General features: G+C 40.7%; 1 protein-coding gene across 4 annotated transcripts in view; it reads left to right on the forward strand.

The window, feature by feature from the left end:
- The window catches only part of prkcbb (protein kinase C, beta b), a 93,788-nt gene that overhangs the window by 36,857 nt on the left and 39,853 nt on the right, over positions 1 to 17,078 (forward strand). For 3 of the 4 annotated variants that reach the window (XM_026325694.1, XM_026325696.2, XM_026325693.1), the window contains exons 3-5: positions 7,637 to 7,719; positions 13,571 to 13,682; positions 13,858 to 13,986. In XM_026325694.1, coding sequence (XP_026181479.1) covers positions 13,670 to 13,682; positions 13,858 to 13,986 — 142 coding nt within the window. In that variant the 5' untranslated portion in view covers positions 7,637 to 7,719; positions 13,571 to 13,669. The remainder of the gene's footprint in view (positions 1 to 7,636; positions 7,720 to 13,570; positions 13,683 to 13,857; positions 13,987 to 17,078) is intronic. The other variant, XM_026325695.1, reaches the window with a different exon arrangement.

The following is a 17,078-nucleotide window of genomic DNA, read 5'->3' on the forward strand; positions in this document are numbered from 1 at the left end:
GTGTGAATGTTTGTCTGTCTCAATGTATCAGCCTGTGCTTAAATACAGCTCAGAGCTACTAAATGGCTTTAAATTCTGTGTCCATTTAATTCACAAGCTAATTCCCATTAAATGAATAATGAAAAGAACAATAATAGCATCGTCAGCTATCTCATCACATTCACAGGGTCATAATTTAGACTATTTACTCTGCAGGTGCTGCTGTTAGTCTTGGCTTTTACTGTTAAATATCATGAAACAGTATCGGTAACTAAGATATGGTTTTTATCACACTTATTAAAGTGTGACACTGAAATTTAGGTAATTCATATATGGATTAATATGACGATGATCAAACCCTGCGTGTCATGTTTGCAGGAAGAAACACACACAGCTATGCAAAAAAAAAAACAAGGTGTCTAACACCCAATATAGTAGAAAAGCTCAGACGCAGGCGTGTAATTGACAGCTCTGAGGTCTGAAAGTTTGTAGCTGTAAGAGTGTGAATTAAAGTGTTGCTGAGAATAAGTGTGTATGCCACGGAAACATTCATGAGAGGCAGAAAGAGAGAGTATGATGCAGACAGCAAGCGTTTAAGAGAAACACAAGGTAGAATTGAAAGTGACAGAAAAGCGACAGATGAATGAATCCGACAGAGAGTGGGGTGGAAGGTAGACAGAAGGGATCTGACTGACATCGAGAGAAGGAGACAAGTGAATGAACAACAGTGAGCGGGATGCAGTGAATGAGAAAGAGAGATGGAGTGAATGAGCGAGTGGAGAAGGGTGGAGGTGTTAGCTGGACCACGTAAAATCATCTTGTGCCAGAATATTTTCATAGCGCTGGCACGGAGCTGAAACTGAAATCGAACGGAGCATGAAGCCAGCCAGACTGTAGTGTCTCCTGAAAAGGCCAGATTTTATTGTTTTTGTCACTCTGTTTTTCCTAATTGATTAGAAGATGTTACACTGCTGAAAGGGAAAACTACTGCAGAGCTGAGATTTGAAGGGGATGGACATGATCTAACACCATTAAAGCATCTTCTTACCACGTGGCTGCTATTTTAAATGTCTGCTCAGCTAAATCACCAATCTGTGTTTTTCATAGATCGCTTCTGATCCTCGTTCACCTACACTCCCACTTATTTCAATTACACACCAGGTTTGAATATTTTGATAGAGTAAGAAGGTATTTCATTCTGGCTGTGATCATTGCACGTTGGTGTCCTGCATTTTACACATAAATCTAATTTGCAGTCACCTGTTGCTTTAGTGAAAGTCTGGGTCATTTCCACGCCCCAAGTCCAACCCCATTACTCACTGCAGTTTTTCTAAAGGACACATGGATAAGTAATTAATCGTGGTTAGCCATTAGCTAGCTAGCTGTACTGCAATATACCTGTGAAACTGTGTAAATAAAAAAATAAAAAGTGAAATTGGGATTATTGTTAAAAGCTTCCTGTGAGTTTCTATTGGAACAGAAAATATGGGAAGGTTTATGATGGTAAATGGTAAATACATATTTGATTGCAAACTGTCAAAGACCACATTTCTTAAGTGAAACTAGGAATATAACAAGCTGTAATGAATTAAAATAAAGAAGAGAAGACAGTTACCGTCCAGTCTGTTCACACAGCTACAAATCAGCAGTGAACATGTTGCACGTGAGTCGTCAGCGTCAGTGCAACAAACATTTTCACAGTGAAAGAAAAGACTCTGCGCTGCGCCCTGGGCGATTCTCAAATTAAAAACACAGCAAGGGTACATGAAGAACAGATGGACTCTCTTCTTAGCCACAAAAATAAAAAAAAGAACTGTTAATAGAGTTCATAATAAGTCAGCATGAGAGATCTTTGGAAGACCTTGGCATCAAAGAAGCACATCTTAACAGGACGCTTTTGTTAAAGTGTAAGTGATTGTTTGGTTTTGTTTACACTGTTTTTTGCTTTCTTATGATCTTCACCAACTGGAGGTCACCGTTAGCTTGCCAAGTGAAATCCTCTGTGTTTTCCCCATAAAAAGATGCACAGTAACAACAAGAACCATGATAGATGTAGAGCTGGAGGAGGAGAACAGAGAAGAAGAGAGGATGGATTGATGGAAGGAAGAGAGAAAGAGGAGGAGTGATATGGGTGTGCTGACTCACTCTGACCCTACTCCCTGCTTCACCAGTAGCATCATGGGTATTTATACATTGGCGTAGGTTGGTCAGCCCCCTTATATAAGCTCTTACACGCACGCACACACACACACACGAGGGGAGGTGCCCAAGGTGAATGGTATGTTTTGTTCAGATTATTGACTTTCTTCTTCTTGCTTTGTCTTTATAATCCTGCTCTTCTTCTTCTTCTTGGCTTCCACCCCACTCATCAGGATGTTTCCTCTTCACTGAGACAGTAGGACGAGCAAGAAACAGCAACATGAGCAGTCGTCTGGCTCACCCAGACCTCTCTCCACTCTGTTTCCTCACTGTGCCAGGCCGAGGCAGGGGAATGTCTGATGGTGATGTTTGCTAGTTAAGTCGGTGTAAAAATCAGTGTAGGAAGCATATGACTTTAATTTTTTTTAAAATGGCAAACTGGAGCATCAGATCTAATCAGATCTAATTAATGCATGACATATTTCTATTTATATAATAATCAAAATGTAATATTATATTTATCCACATATTTCCATCATGTTTTCTACCATTTGACTTTAATTACATCGTGTCATTCTGCCTTCTTCCTATTCATTAGTGCAGTGGTAGGCTACTGCAGGATTAGCACCACTAGCTATTTATCTTGGTGTGCCCAGCTCCTAATGCCAGCACCAGTGAATAGAGATCCATGTATCTGTGTTTTATTTTGCCAGTTTCCTAGAAATTCTCTCCAAGTTTTGGCAGCCTGTGTTTATTGCTGCAAATGTTTGTTGCGTGTCTGAAATGATTATTATTATAATTGTTTGTGACAATTGGAGAAAGCAGGGGACAGTTTACTCAAGTGCATTCAGATCTGATACATCTGGTCAAAAGTTGCTGATAAGAGTAAAGTGTAACTGGCTTTACCTGGTTTTATTTTTAATTTATTTGTTTTGCAAAATATTTTTTAGTCCAGACCACTGACTCATAATTCAAATCAGTCAGAACGTCAGTCTGTTTTGTTTTTTTTAATTATTATTATTGCAGGCGATCACTCGCAGTCGGTTGTAGCAGGTATTCAGCCAGGAAGCACTGTGTGGATGTGTGTATGTGTGTGTGTGTGTGAGATAAACTACAGGTGATGTAGTACTACAGAGCTGTAGGTTCATAACTATGACTAACTAGAAGCTCCATCAGTCTGCATGCTGCAGCGTTGAACCTGAATCTCACAGTGTCTAAATCTGGGACATCATTGTACAGCGTGTCACCGCATCTCACACACACACACACACAAGCACACACACATTGGCAACTCATTAGAGGAAAAGACTGAGCACAACATCAGTGTTCTGCCAACATGTCATAAACAGAACATACTGGAAGAAAGCGGAGTGGGGAGGGAGAAAATGGGTGTGAAAACAACCTAAGGATTTTATAAAATGCCTTCTAAAATATGTTTTCTAATCTAAAATGCTATGGTTTCTGTTTGTGCAGGAGGTAATGTTTGTTAATTTAGTGATCTGTTTTCTTTCTTTGGCTTTACCAGGGTGAAAAACAAAGCAATAACTTTGAACTGATGAAATTTAACATGACTTTAGTGTAGGACATGCACTGTGACTGTAGTGTAAGAGGTAGGTGCTCCCCCTCTACATATTAGAGTATAACCATATACTGAGAGAGATCAATGATATTGATTGACAACCAGTCATTACATAATGATGTCATGTGACTGTTGGGGAGGGACTGGGGCAACAGAGGACACAGTACCCCTGTTGTGTGAGTGTGTGTGTCACTAATGATTGGGTAATGTAGTGCTGCAATTGATTTTTAGTTCTATATCAATTTGCTGATTATTTCCTTAAAGAGTTTTTTTTGCAAAGTGAATGTCAGAAACAAATGCTCATTAAAATAAAAATATTTAGTTTATTATTGAAACACATTTTTTTTTACTTACGAAATGAAAAGTTATTAGTTCTTGTTGATTAAATTGTGATTTGATTTATTTATTTATTTTGCTTTGGAGATATGAAACCATGCTGAATCTTCACAGTAACACAGGTCTCAAGATTCACAAGGTGCTAACTGCTGCCTATAATGTAACTTAATGCTCGGACAGTGTCACAGGTGCACTCTACAGGTGCACTACCTGGCTGGTTACCTCTAACGTAACCTAATCCAAGGTCACATGCAGTGATGGAACAGAGTGATGAGAGAAGGAGCATAGAGGCAAGAAAAAAAGAAACAAGGCAGGTGGAGAGAGAAAGAAATCAGGAGGGAAATGTAGAAACACTGGAGCTGTTTTTGTGTTGCAAGTACTGTACATTTAACTCTGTGTTTTCCATGGATATTTAATGTCAACAATAAATAATGAAGGTGCATGAATAGAGTGTAAGCTGCACCAGAGTCAGTGTTCAGAGGGCAGTGCCAGGGCAGAGGGTGCAGAGGGATGCAGGCAGGGAAACACTCCTAACTGGAAGGCCACTGGTTCGGTGGTGATTCATGAAGAACTGGTGCTTTTATCTAGATTTCTCCGGGAACTCAGATGTGTATGGAGTTACAGATATCCAATAACATATGTTAGTGACTCAGAGGGGAGCAGATAAACAGGATGTGAGGGCTGTGGTGTGGAGAAAGGCTGCCGGAAAGCACTGCAGCCTCCTGCCACTTTTTCCACAGGGGTTAAATAGATAAGGAGGGTGGGGAACAAAGAAAACAAGACAGTCCTGCATGGCTGGACGGCTTTTTTGACTTGTGCTCCTGCTCCACAACTCCAGGGCTAAATTGACGAGTTGATCTAGCCGAGTTTAGATTGTGTCGCTTGTGTGTTTGGATGTGTAAACACTGTGTGTAGTAACTTTTGGGATGGATGGGTCCAGAGTGAGTGATGAGTTTAAATTCTGGGTACAGGGAACAGGTAATTTCTGGCACAGTAGGTTTTTGCAAAGACATATTATTTGGTTAGACAAGGTCATATTGTTGCAGAGTGTACAGTTCTATTTCATGTGTGTGTGTCTGTGGTTGCGTGTGTGGATTTGGCAGTAGCAATAATCCAAAAGAGCAGTTTCCTTCAAGCACTATGTGCACAGAGCTCTCACCAATTCTGTCTCTACCCCTGTCCCTCCACCCTCATGCTGTGTATTCAATCAGCGATATCATTGGAAAGAGTGGGTGGTCTTGGAGTGTGTGTGTGTGTGTGTGTGTGTGTGGTGTGTATCATCAGTGAGTGGGTGGTGTGACCAAAGAGAAGATATTGTGTGGGAGTGCAGTAACATTGAGGTGCACATGATGGATGGATGTGTGTGTGTGTGTGTGTGTGTGTGTGTGAGGGTGTGTGTGTGTGTGTGTGTGTGTAACCCCTCTGATCACTGCAGGTTTGACAACAGAATAGCTGAGCTCTGAATATGTAAATAAGCCCATGAAGAAGACTACTAAAATACCATGTTAACAGTTTTTGGACCTGATGAATAGATTTTTTTTCTGTCTTCCGTTCGACCAGCACTGAAGCTAACACTCATTTGTGACTAATTGTGAGTTAAACTCAAGAATATAAGGACACGGTGCAAAGAATAGTTGGCAAATATGTTTATGGCAGCAGTTGCTGTCTCCTGGTAAAGGTGTGGACGCTCAGCAAAAATAAACAGCCATAGTCTTTTGTACAAATGCTCTTTCAAGTGTGACAAACACGTACAGCACAGAAAGCTTTGTTAATTAGTTACCGTCCATTACCGAGTTAGATACAAACGCCAAGGATCCGTGTAAAGAACTGAGCTACTGCTGCAAGAAGTTCTCAGTAAAGTAGCATCAATGAAAGGCTGTAAAATGACAGCAGTGCAGTGAACGTGTTTATTTTCCACCTGAGCTGAAATGTTTTTTCAATGTTAAGAATAAAGAACGGTATCGCTCCTTGTTAGTCCAGGTTATTTTCATTATTGATTATTATATTGATCATTTTCAGGATTGATCAGTTAACTGTTTGCTCATAACAGTTTTAATTTGACGACTTTTATTGAATAATCACTAAAAAAAACTGTCAACCATCAAATTGATTTACTAATTGATCATTTTAGCTTTACTCTTCTTTAATAGGGGGACACTATAGACAAACAGGGTTTCATAAGCTTTTTGTTTTTTTTTACTTTACAGTAGAGATTTATGTTTCAAACATGATTTTCTATTTTAGCAGCTGCTCTATAACCAGTTTTGGCTGCTACTATCATCAATATCTCTACATCTCTAACTCTCATATATACACTATGTAACTGTACTCATGGTGCACACATAAGAACTGCGTGTGTGTGTGTGTGTGTGTGTGCGTGCGTGCGTGCGTGTGTGTGTGTGTGTGTGCGTGCGTGCGTGTGTGTGTGATATTTTTAGCCTCCTCTGTTCGTCTTGCCTGTCAGTGGAGCTGACACTGATCAGGGTGGAGATGACAGGCTTCACTGTGTATCTGAGCTTTCACATGTTTCTGCACTGCTGCTTGTTAACAACCTGAGATGTGGAGCCATGTTACGCTTTTTATCTCATTTAGATTCTCATTATACAGACTTCCTTTGATCTTTCATGCGTGTTGATGTGTTTACTTGTTATTTTCAACAAATCTCTGCCTAGGGAGAGAAGCTCTCAACTTTGAATATGTCGTAAATGCAGATATAATTGATTCCGTTGACAGCAAACTTTGGAAACAGGAAATTCTGTCGATAAGAAGGCATTTTGGTTACGTACTGTATCATAAATATCAGGTTAGATTTTACATTACGTTGAAGACATTTAGAAGGTGCCTGGTATCCAGAGCGGCTGATAATGAGTCAGTGGTGCGGGACTGACAATAGGAGTGTGGGTGTTAAGACAGAAGCAAAGCATTCCTCTGCACATGTGCCAGCGCTAAAGCTTTTCATAGGTTAAATAAGTTCCACTTCAATTAAACAGCTTGGCGACAGCAAGGTCTGTAATTTTGCTTGAACTTAATTTTATACATTGTCAATTTGAAGTTGACCTTTTAAAGCTAAGTGTGTAAGGCAGCTGAGAGTCCAGTGCCATACCGGCTGTATGTATGGTTAGTACACTTCCACACGGTCCAGCTGTTACACAATCTGCTTTCTCCTCATACTCTGTGCGACTCAACGTGACACGACATAGACAGTACACACGTGTGTGTGTTAGCGGCTGAGCTGGGCCGACTGCCCATGAACATCAGGGCACTTGGCTGTGTTTTGGTACTGGAGGGCCAAATGTGATGACTGTGGACCGAACGCCGCTGCCAGATGTGGGTGTGCAGCACTCGGTCTGACCTGGGCCCAGTGTCACTTTCAGACCAGTGGTCAGATACAAGCGTGTCATCATCATCATGACCGTGGTGTGATCAGGGATTCAGGCCTGTGATCATTTAAAAAATAAGGCAGAAATGTCCAAACTACATACAGAATACATGTGGGCAAATTGAAGGAAAGTACTGGAGAGTTTACTGAAGAGCGTTTCATATGCACATGTCAAGACTTTAATCAGGAAAATGGTGGTAAATTCTTTCTCTTTCTCTCTGCAGTGTGTTGTTTCGTGGTTCACAAACGCTGCCATGAGTTCGTCACTTTCTCCTGTCCAGGAGCTGATAAAGGACCTGCGTCAGATGTGAGTACCATTTTAAGTCCTGTACTGTAACCTGCGTACGAGAGTGAGTGTGAATAGTGAAACACAAATAGAACAACAGAGGCTTCTCTTTCAGCTGCTGAGCCATTGTCTCTTGGACACAGTAGTTACGGCTGAGCAGCCTCTGAATTTTCTCTCTTCTCGTTTTCCTTTTCCTGTCTTCAGTCTTCCTGCTCTACCGCACACCTGTTTCTGTGTGAGAGAGTCGATATAAGATTTTTGCTTACAAATTCATTATATTAACTTAACAGCTAATAGTCTAAATTTACCCTTATTGTTCTTATTTGTTCTCTATGAGATTTGATCCCCTAAAGGACCTGATCTTTTAATGTCCCCCATAGAAAAGTCTGTTTGAAGGTATAAAAAGATCTGCACTGTACAGGAACATTACAGACATGTAGGCTCTGTGTCACAATATCAGTTAAACATCTTGTTGGAGGCTGAAAATCCTGTTTCACCCTATTTCATTAATTTTCTATAAATGTTCTCTTGACCTTCTTGTTTGCTGTAAAACAGGACTTGCCTTTAAGTGGCACTTTCAGTATAATTTCTCCACCTTCTCAAGGAGCTCAGGAGTGTAGTGTCTTTTCTGTTTGCTATTCTTAAAATACTAAACTATTCTCAAATCTGCCCTTTCAAGAGGACAACTTTAGATGCGTTCTCTGTTCTCCCGGGATATTCATTCCCTGAAAAACCCAGGGGTCTTCAAGTTCCTTTGCCATGTACTTACCTCCCTCTGAAGTGCCCTTTCAGTCTGACAAGAACACTTAGAGATCCGCCTCCAGAGTGAACGCTGGTGTTCGCTGCTCGGCTTCCTGTGGTGTGTTCTGTATAACTGCGAGGTCTCAGCAGTTTTCTTCATTCACCCGACTTTCTCACAAATAGCTTCTTCTTCACAGGTTTTTCTTTTAGTTCGAGCCATAAATGGCCAAAGCTTGGTACCCAGATTCTTGGTAGAGTTTTTCCAAAACCAAGTTTGCACTTACTTTGGGGGCTTACATCATTCCTTTCCATTCTTTGAAGCTGCTTCAAAAGGATTTTTTTTTTTTTTTTTTTTGACTTTTTGAAACCTGTTTCTTCATTACTCAGATGAAATTGTCAGTCACTATAGATCTCTTTTAATCTTAACTATCTCCTTCCCACTTCTCTCTGTCTCTCACATTGTCTCTACATCACCCCTCCCTCCATACCTCTGTTCTGTACACCCTCTATTAAAATGCCACTCCACCCAGGGGGTCCCTGCTCTTAATTACGGGGCCTCACCACCTCACTGTGTCATTTCCTTAATGAGGTCTTGGCCTTATAACCTCGGCGCCTGCACGTGCAGGGTAGCTCTGCTCCAAACCAGCAGCTGATTTAAATATAGGAGAAGATTTTTAACCCCTGGTCACATGTCTGCTTTTTTAAAATCATAATGGCAGTCAAAGATACTATCTGAACACTTTGCTCGTAAAGAAAGGTTTTCTGTGTGGATTTTTTTTTGGAAATGCCCAGTATTACTCAAATTGTCTCCAGAGGTATGTACGTTTTTGAGCACAGCTGTATTTGCCTCTTTGAAAAGTCACCAAAGAGGATGAGAAGAAATGTCCTTATTTGCTCACTTTATGGAACAGCTGTACTGTATGAAGATTTTCTAATAGCACTATCAGATTTGTGCAGCTCGGTGCAGCTTTTCACCCACGCACACCTGCACACAAATGGATTTCTGAACTTAAAACCCTGGGAGCAGTGCATTTTCAACAGTTATCAGCAATTAGTTCAGATATTTCCAACTGGATCATGCAGCATTTTCAGGTGTCATGGTGATGCGGACTTGTTTAACAAGAAAAGATGTGTTTCTTCTTACTGTGATCTCTTTTTTTTTCTCTCAAGATTATGGAAATGTTTCTTTGTTTATATTTGTGTGCAGCTAATAAGGTAAAAATAAGATTTGCTTTATATAATCAGTAGTATTGTTTCAGTGTCTGCAGCAGCCATCACTTTGCTACCAGTCCTTCCTTCTCTCTCATCTCTCTCCATGTTTAAAAGAAGAAGTCAATTATAGATCTGGGTTAATAGAATGGGCTCCCTGTGGAAGAGGTCGAGGGATGAGATCCTCTAATGAAACCTACATTTGAGGCCCACAACCTGCTAATGGTATAGAACTCAGTTTGTGTGTACTGGCTGTTTCTATTTGTGCGTACATTATGTGTGACAGCACTGCTCTGAACTTGATAGACTGATATAATTAAGAATTTATTTATATATCAGCAGCCCTCACATTCCTGGAATGACATGGAATGTATGTTTTGTAGACAGAAAGGTGAAGAGATCTCTGTGTCAGCCGAGGAGAGTCAGTGAGAAATCTTGTCAAATATGACGGCAGATCACAGAAACACGACAGAAACAACACGTATTTCATTTTACTTAAGTTTTACCTAAGTCAGAACTGTCATTAATTTTTCTGATTTCATATGGATCGAGGCTTAAAACCTATTGGGAACACGACCAAAGCATCCTGAAAAATAAGATCTCACATTAAGCATCAATATAATTAAAAGTTATACATCCAGAAAAGATCCTACTGTACGTTTAACAGTACGTCTGACCAGATGGTTAAAAGCTGCACTGTCACATTGATTCTTCGCTGCTCTTGTGACGCCATGAGTCCCCCTTTTCTAGGAAAGCTCGCATTGCAGATTCCTCCCAGTCAACAATGAATCCTTTAAATAGTCTCTCACACACAAACATTCCCAGAGGATGGATTATAAGCCTGCGGGGGGATAAACACTATAGTGCTGTTTGTTTTATTGATCAGGACAGAAGGAGCAGCTATTTCTTTTTAACTTGGTTTTTGTAGAAAAGTGTGTGTGTCTGTTATTGAATGAGCTGGAAAGACTTCAATGTGAAAAAGTAAAGTTGTGCTCTGGTTCACTTTGGCGTCTACTCTCTTTGGAGGAAATACACTGACTTCTGGATAAATTTGACTTTAATGTGAGGCACGTGGCTCGTTTTAACCTTTGAGCCTCCATCATTGTCTGTTTGTTGATGTGCTTTTTAGTATAGATACTGTAGATTTTGTCATCGCAGGACGTAAACGGCCTTCCAGGTGATCTGTGCCTGAACGGAGTGGGATACTGTCTGTTTGCTGCAGAAATGTCAGAAAGTCACTGAGCACAAGAACAGTGAGTCGACTGAAGACAGAATCTGTACATTATGTCCGCGACTGTGAGTCAGGATCCTGCCTGTCTGTCTGCCTGTCACACAGCATCATGGATGACATGACATGATATGTGTGTGTGCATCGGTGGGGGCTTGACAGATGTTGGCAGTGGGAATAATAGACAGTAGGAAGTTAAGCCAGAAAATCAGCGAGGGCGAGAAAGCACAATGACAAGAGAACAGTCAAAACAGTGTGTGTCTTAGCAGTGACTAACAGTCATTGTTCTGGCATCGTGTGCTGATGTTGTTTAGATGCACCCTAACACAACATATGCCATGCAAGATTCTCATTTGTCCAGGAGCACCACACCGTACCATCTGATTTTACTAAGTGGGGTCTCAGTGAATGAAGTAAGGCCGATCTGTTGTGAAAGTTGGCAACTCACCACCATTAAACAATGTTAAGTGTACACAGATCAGTGTGAAATAATAAAAACAACACTGTAAAGAAGAAAAGTCTATTTATGTAGCACCTTTCAGGAGCAGGCATCCCCTCAAGTTATTATTTACCCTGCATCTGCTAAACCACCCACTGAGTTACAGTTTAATGTTCAATAATAAAAAAATTCCCATCAGCCTCAGCTGGACTTTGCACCTTTGGTTGCTTTGGTTGTGGCATATTAGCATTGTTTTTGTATTAGCATTGGTATTTGCATGGCTTTAAGCTCCTAAGTGCATCCACTTGTTTCCTGAGAGGAAAATAAAAAACCAAAAGCACAAACCCTCAAAATATTAAAAAAAAAAGTTTGCTTGGGTGAAATAGAAAAGAAAATGTATCACTAATGCTGCTCTGGAGCTCATGACATCCCCCCAAGAGTCCCCAGTATGTGTTCATCTGTCTGGTCAGACAGTAAAACAAATACACCAAAAGTCATCTTGCTCTGGCGCAGTGACCATTCTCTCCTTTCCAAAATAAGGCCTGATGCAGGACTTTCCACTTTTGTGCATTATGGTAAAATTGGTTGACAGATTCTGAGTCTTCTGATTTGACAGATTACTCATCAACAAATCAGGTTTTCTTTAAAACAAGAGGAAGCAGGAAAAGTTTTTGCTTTTATTCACTAATTTCTCTCCTTTTTGCCGCTTTTTTTTTGTTTCTGATTGATCGTTGAGTGTTCGGGTCGGATGCATTTAATCATAACAGTTTAAAAAGAAGCTGGCACCCTCTTTCATCGGCCCCTCATATCGCTGGAGCTGCAGCGGCACAATGTTCCTTTGTTTTTCAGAGGAACAAAAACAAGCAGGAGGTGGTCTTGTCCTTGAGAAAGACGAGAACCAGCAGAGAAACAAACACACGTGCACAGACGCGCACTTGCACAAATGCAAACACATACACAGTTATGCAAAGAAGACCACACACCTACGTAGAGGCATTCACAGGCACCCGCATAATCATTCAGACTTAACAAGCACACACACTGACACACACTGAAGACACCTTGGGGAAGCTGGGTATAATTCAGGCAGTGGCAGCCTAAATTAAACATTATTTTCCAGGACAGGTGGAGCAGATTGGAAGATATCAATCAGCTCATTTTTCTGGCTCATGTGGTGGAGTGACATGAACACTCACATTAAGTATACTGTGTACACATACTTGTACTTGAGGTTTGTTTTCCAGAAATGTTTTCTCTGGCACTGCACACATGTATCTGATGCCATCGATGCTCTTCAGTCATGAGGAGATCCTTCAGAAATTGATTTTGCAGTAAATAGCTGCATGTTTGATAACTGTGATGGAGCCCCTTGGCAGAAACATATTAACTCCTACAGTGAAGTATCCCTGCTTCCCCACACAACCTGGATCCCTCTCAAGTAGTGTATCGAACCCCCCGTGCGTTTGTGTTGCAGTATGTGTTTGTGTGTGCATAAGCAGTCGCTCAGTGGCCATCGGTTATATGTCAAGAGGTAAATCGTGTGTGTTGGTATGTCAGCGACTGAAACCACAGCTGCAGGTGCCACGAACACACACACGCGTACCAGACAGAAATAGGTACAGATGTTAGTGAAAGAGGAAGTGAGTTTCCTTCTGTGTTTCTTAAATAATGTACTTTCCTCAAAAATTATGACACTTAATACAGTTATGAAACTATAATTTCTTTATAAATGACTCAGAGATGGAAAAAAAAAATGAACTTGTGACCCTGAGTTTAGGGAACAGTCAACTAGGCCACATCACCCAATTGTGGTGTGTGTACATGTGAAAATAAAGTAGCTACTGTAAATGAGCCAACATCTAGAAAACATTTGCTCATATTCATGTCCAAATTCAGAGGGCTTTGACTAGCTTCTGACTCCAAACAGAGCTCGCTCTCACTGTTGTGCACACACATGCACAAGAGTCATACATGACGTTTGCTGTTCTAAACCTTCCATGAGTAGCGTACGTGTGATTTAAGGCGTGCAGTCGGGCTGATCTGCAGATGCTCCGTCACAGCAGGTGGAAAGTTAGAGAGGGACTGAAATGGATGTTGGGTGATGAAGGATGAATGTGAACGAGAAAAGCCAGGAGGGGAAACTGACATGACTTTAATAAACATGAAATGAACCTGTTGTTTAAATATCTTGAATGAATGATGCACATCTGATCTACAATAACCTGTTTTCTTTATTTCTTTCGTTCTCTCGTCAGGACCCGAGGGCCAAGCATAAGTTTAAGATCCACACCTACTCCAGCCCGACTTTCTGTGACCACTGTGGCTCCCTGCTTTACGGCCTCATACACCAGGGCATGAGATGTGACCGTATGTACTCTGCACACTCAGTCTTTTGCAGTGATCATGTTCTCCTTAACACACACATAACACCCTTGGAAACACCCATTATAAAGAAGTTCTCCATGTTTAGATATGGTGTGTGTGTGTGTGTGTGTGTGTGTGTGTGTGTGTGTGTGTGTGTGTGTGTGTGTGTGTGTTCCAGACTGTATGATGAACATCCATAAACGCTGTGTGGCAAACGTGCCGAGCCTGTGTGGGACAGACCACACTGAGAGGAGAGGTCGCATCCAGATCACTGCTGAGGTCAAGACTAATGTACTCACTGTTACCAGTAAGTGTACCTCCAACACACACACACACACACACACACACACACCTTTATACAATCATCACACTGCTGCCCAGATATTACTGTGGAACAGCAGCGTCTGTCTCCCTCTGCTGGCAGACCTGCAAAGGTGACACACTAGAGCTTAAATATGACATGAGATGAAGAAATCATTAAGTTTGTTAATACATCATTGTTCTCTTGTACTGCTGGCCTACCTGCTACAGTAAAGGTACAGAGGTGCATGAATCTGTAAACTCTCCAGTGGAGTATGCTGCATCAGAAACCTCAGGCTGAGCACAATGAAGAAATTCAAGAATCACCAGATTGTACTTTATCAAATCAAAAGTTATATGATAGGGCTAAATTGTTTTTCATTGTTGTTTTAAAAAGCATTTTCATGAAAATTATGTTTTCCCCAGGTATATTTACATGTTCCCACATGTAGGGTCAAGTATAGCACATGCCTGAGTGATGCTCCACACAAAACAGGCCCCAGCCTGCAAAAACCTGTCACAGTAATATGTTACATACCAGCTGATGGTTCCTTATTGTGTTGTCTCACTGACTGTTCTCTTATTGACTTATCTGGACTTAGAAAAGATACAAACAAGCAGTGTAGGGTATATTTTTTTATCTGATCATTTCCATGGTTCCTCTGACTGACTGTTACATGACTGTGTCCAACCAGCAAGAGAAAAAGAGGAGTCAGGTTCATTTCCACACTGTGTCACACACACTGAAGTGTTTATATTTGGCTGTTGGGCTGATGACTGAGGAGAGGCATCTGAGAAAAACAAACAGCCATTAGGATCATTGTCACTAACGCACTAATTACAGTATGACTAACACTTTCAGTATAAGTAGGGGACAGCTTTGGTTCACAGTACAGGGGTTTCTTCTATTTAGTTTGTCTTTTACTCTCTGTGTGTTTTTAGGTTTTCCCCACATGCACAAAGTGTTTCTTAGATCTACTTTAGCTTCATGTTTTTCTACTTCAGGTAGTGATTTCCAGCATTTTGCTTTCGGGCCATACCAGATTAACTTCCCCATTTCTCAGAATGACTTTCAGTCGCCTCCAACCAAGTTGCGATTGCACCTGTTTATTTCAGCCTGAGGCCGTGGACATCTGTTGGTCTGTGGGTTGTATATTCAAATTGACAGCAAAATGGATTCTGATGATGTAGTTAGAACAGGAAAGTCTTGTACTTTCTTATCTGGTTTACTGAGAATACTGTGGGTGTGCATTAGTAATGTCTGTTTCTTCTACAGTAGGATTTTTTTTAAATTTTTTTTATGTGGCCTAACATTGACTGTTCATATGTTAAAATATGTGTCTGTTAAAACCTTTTATGGTTTTTCACAGCTTTCTACCTGCTCCCTAACTTTCAGGATTGCTGTGGTTGTATCTGGCAACTTCTACGAGCTCCTGAAGTTCAGTGATGTGACTTTATAAATCTGGGTGCTGCTCAGAGAGTCTGGCAGACCAAAGCTCACTAGAAGCACATAGGTCCACAGCTCATGTTAGAAAGATTGTGGTATTTTCTAGCAAAACATAAACTTTGTACTAGCAAAAACATTACGTTTTAATTTTATATTAAGAGGAAGTAGCTTCAGCAATGTCATCTTCACATTATCTGGTGAACTTTAACTCTTTGAGCTTTTCATCACGTCGTTAGGGGTCAATAGGTGAAGAGGCATGTTTTGCATTATCATCGTCATTAGTGTATTTTGAAGGATTGTTGTACTGCTGCAGTGCACTGTGTTACCTCCAGGTGGCAGCAGATGATTACATTTACAATAAATTTACTGCCGTTGGTTTTAAATGCATCAAACTGAAAAAATCATTTTTATATTATAAATTCAACACTTTTGGCAAAGACAGACTTCATTGTAATCCTACATCAAGTGGAGGAAAATGTATTTGTCCTCTTGTTGCACTGACACAATTACATTGACTTTGACATTTGACACCTGATGTGCATAGAGAGTTAAGCTTATATCCAAAGTCTGAACACATTTCACTGTTGCTGGTGGCGTTAGTCAGTTTCAGCCTACATAAAGCTGCTCCAGCTTTGGCTGTGCCACACTTTATTTTTAAGATAAATGCTGATCCTCTCCCCACCCTTATTTCCTTCCATTCACATGCTATGGGTGCAAACAGACCTGGGAGACATGGTATAGCCTAACTATGCTGTTTGATGGAAATCATTTGAGTGTATCATTATACACCTTTTGTACCACCAGCACTTTAAAAATAATAATAATGATGTCAAGTAAAATTTAATATCTTCTATGCTACAACTTTGTCGGGATCTGGAAAGATACAAAACGTTTCTTGCTTTTTGAAACAAAGCTTTGCAGTTCTGTATATAGTAAGGTAGTCTGTCATTGAGTTTCACCCTTTACTCGCTCTTTCTCTTCCTGGTTCCCACACTTGTAGACTGATCATTAGCAGGGATTTACTGTGGGGAAATGATTAAAGGGAAGACTTATTAGAGCCAGACTGCTAGAACAGCGGTTAATCCTGCACACTGGAACCAAATAAAATATAACACAAAAGAGCTAAATTGTATAGGAGCTGTTAAGGAAAATTGGCAAACAGTAATTTTATTTTATACACATTAATCTTGATTGTTAGTTAGTCTTATTGTCACAAGCAGCAAGAATTGTATTTTCAACATTTGCACAAGGAAGAAATCTGCAAAGAAATGAAAATACTCGATATACTGTGTCGAGATTGCAGTCTCCTTATAGTTTGCATCAGTGAGAAGCACTAGAGGTGCAATACTCATTTATGTCCACAGGGGTCAGTGTGCAGCCATCAGTAGCTTGCTCCTTTATTGCAGAGAAAGAGAAAAAACGCAGATCAGAGAATGAGTTGTTGAACCACTAGGAAATATTCTACTGCTTAACCTCGTAGAAGCTGGTGGAAGTGGCTGCTGCACTGAGAAATGTGTTTATGACGATGGACTTCAGTTGTGGATTTAATCAAAAGACTTCTCATGGGCTTTCATGTAACCCCTGTTCCCCTTCTTGAGGAGATCAGAGCTCAGGGTCAGGGCCAGAACAGCACCCATGGATATGGATATGGA

This window comes from Mastacembelus armatus, chromosome 8 (assembly GCF_900324485.2).
Source record: "Mastacembelus armatus chromosome 8, fMasArm1.2, whole genome shotgun sequence".
Classification (NCBI taxonomy): domain Eukaryota; kingdom Metazoa; phylum Chordata; class Actinopteri; order Synbranchiformes; family Mastacembelidae; genus Mastacembelus; species Mastacembelus armatus.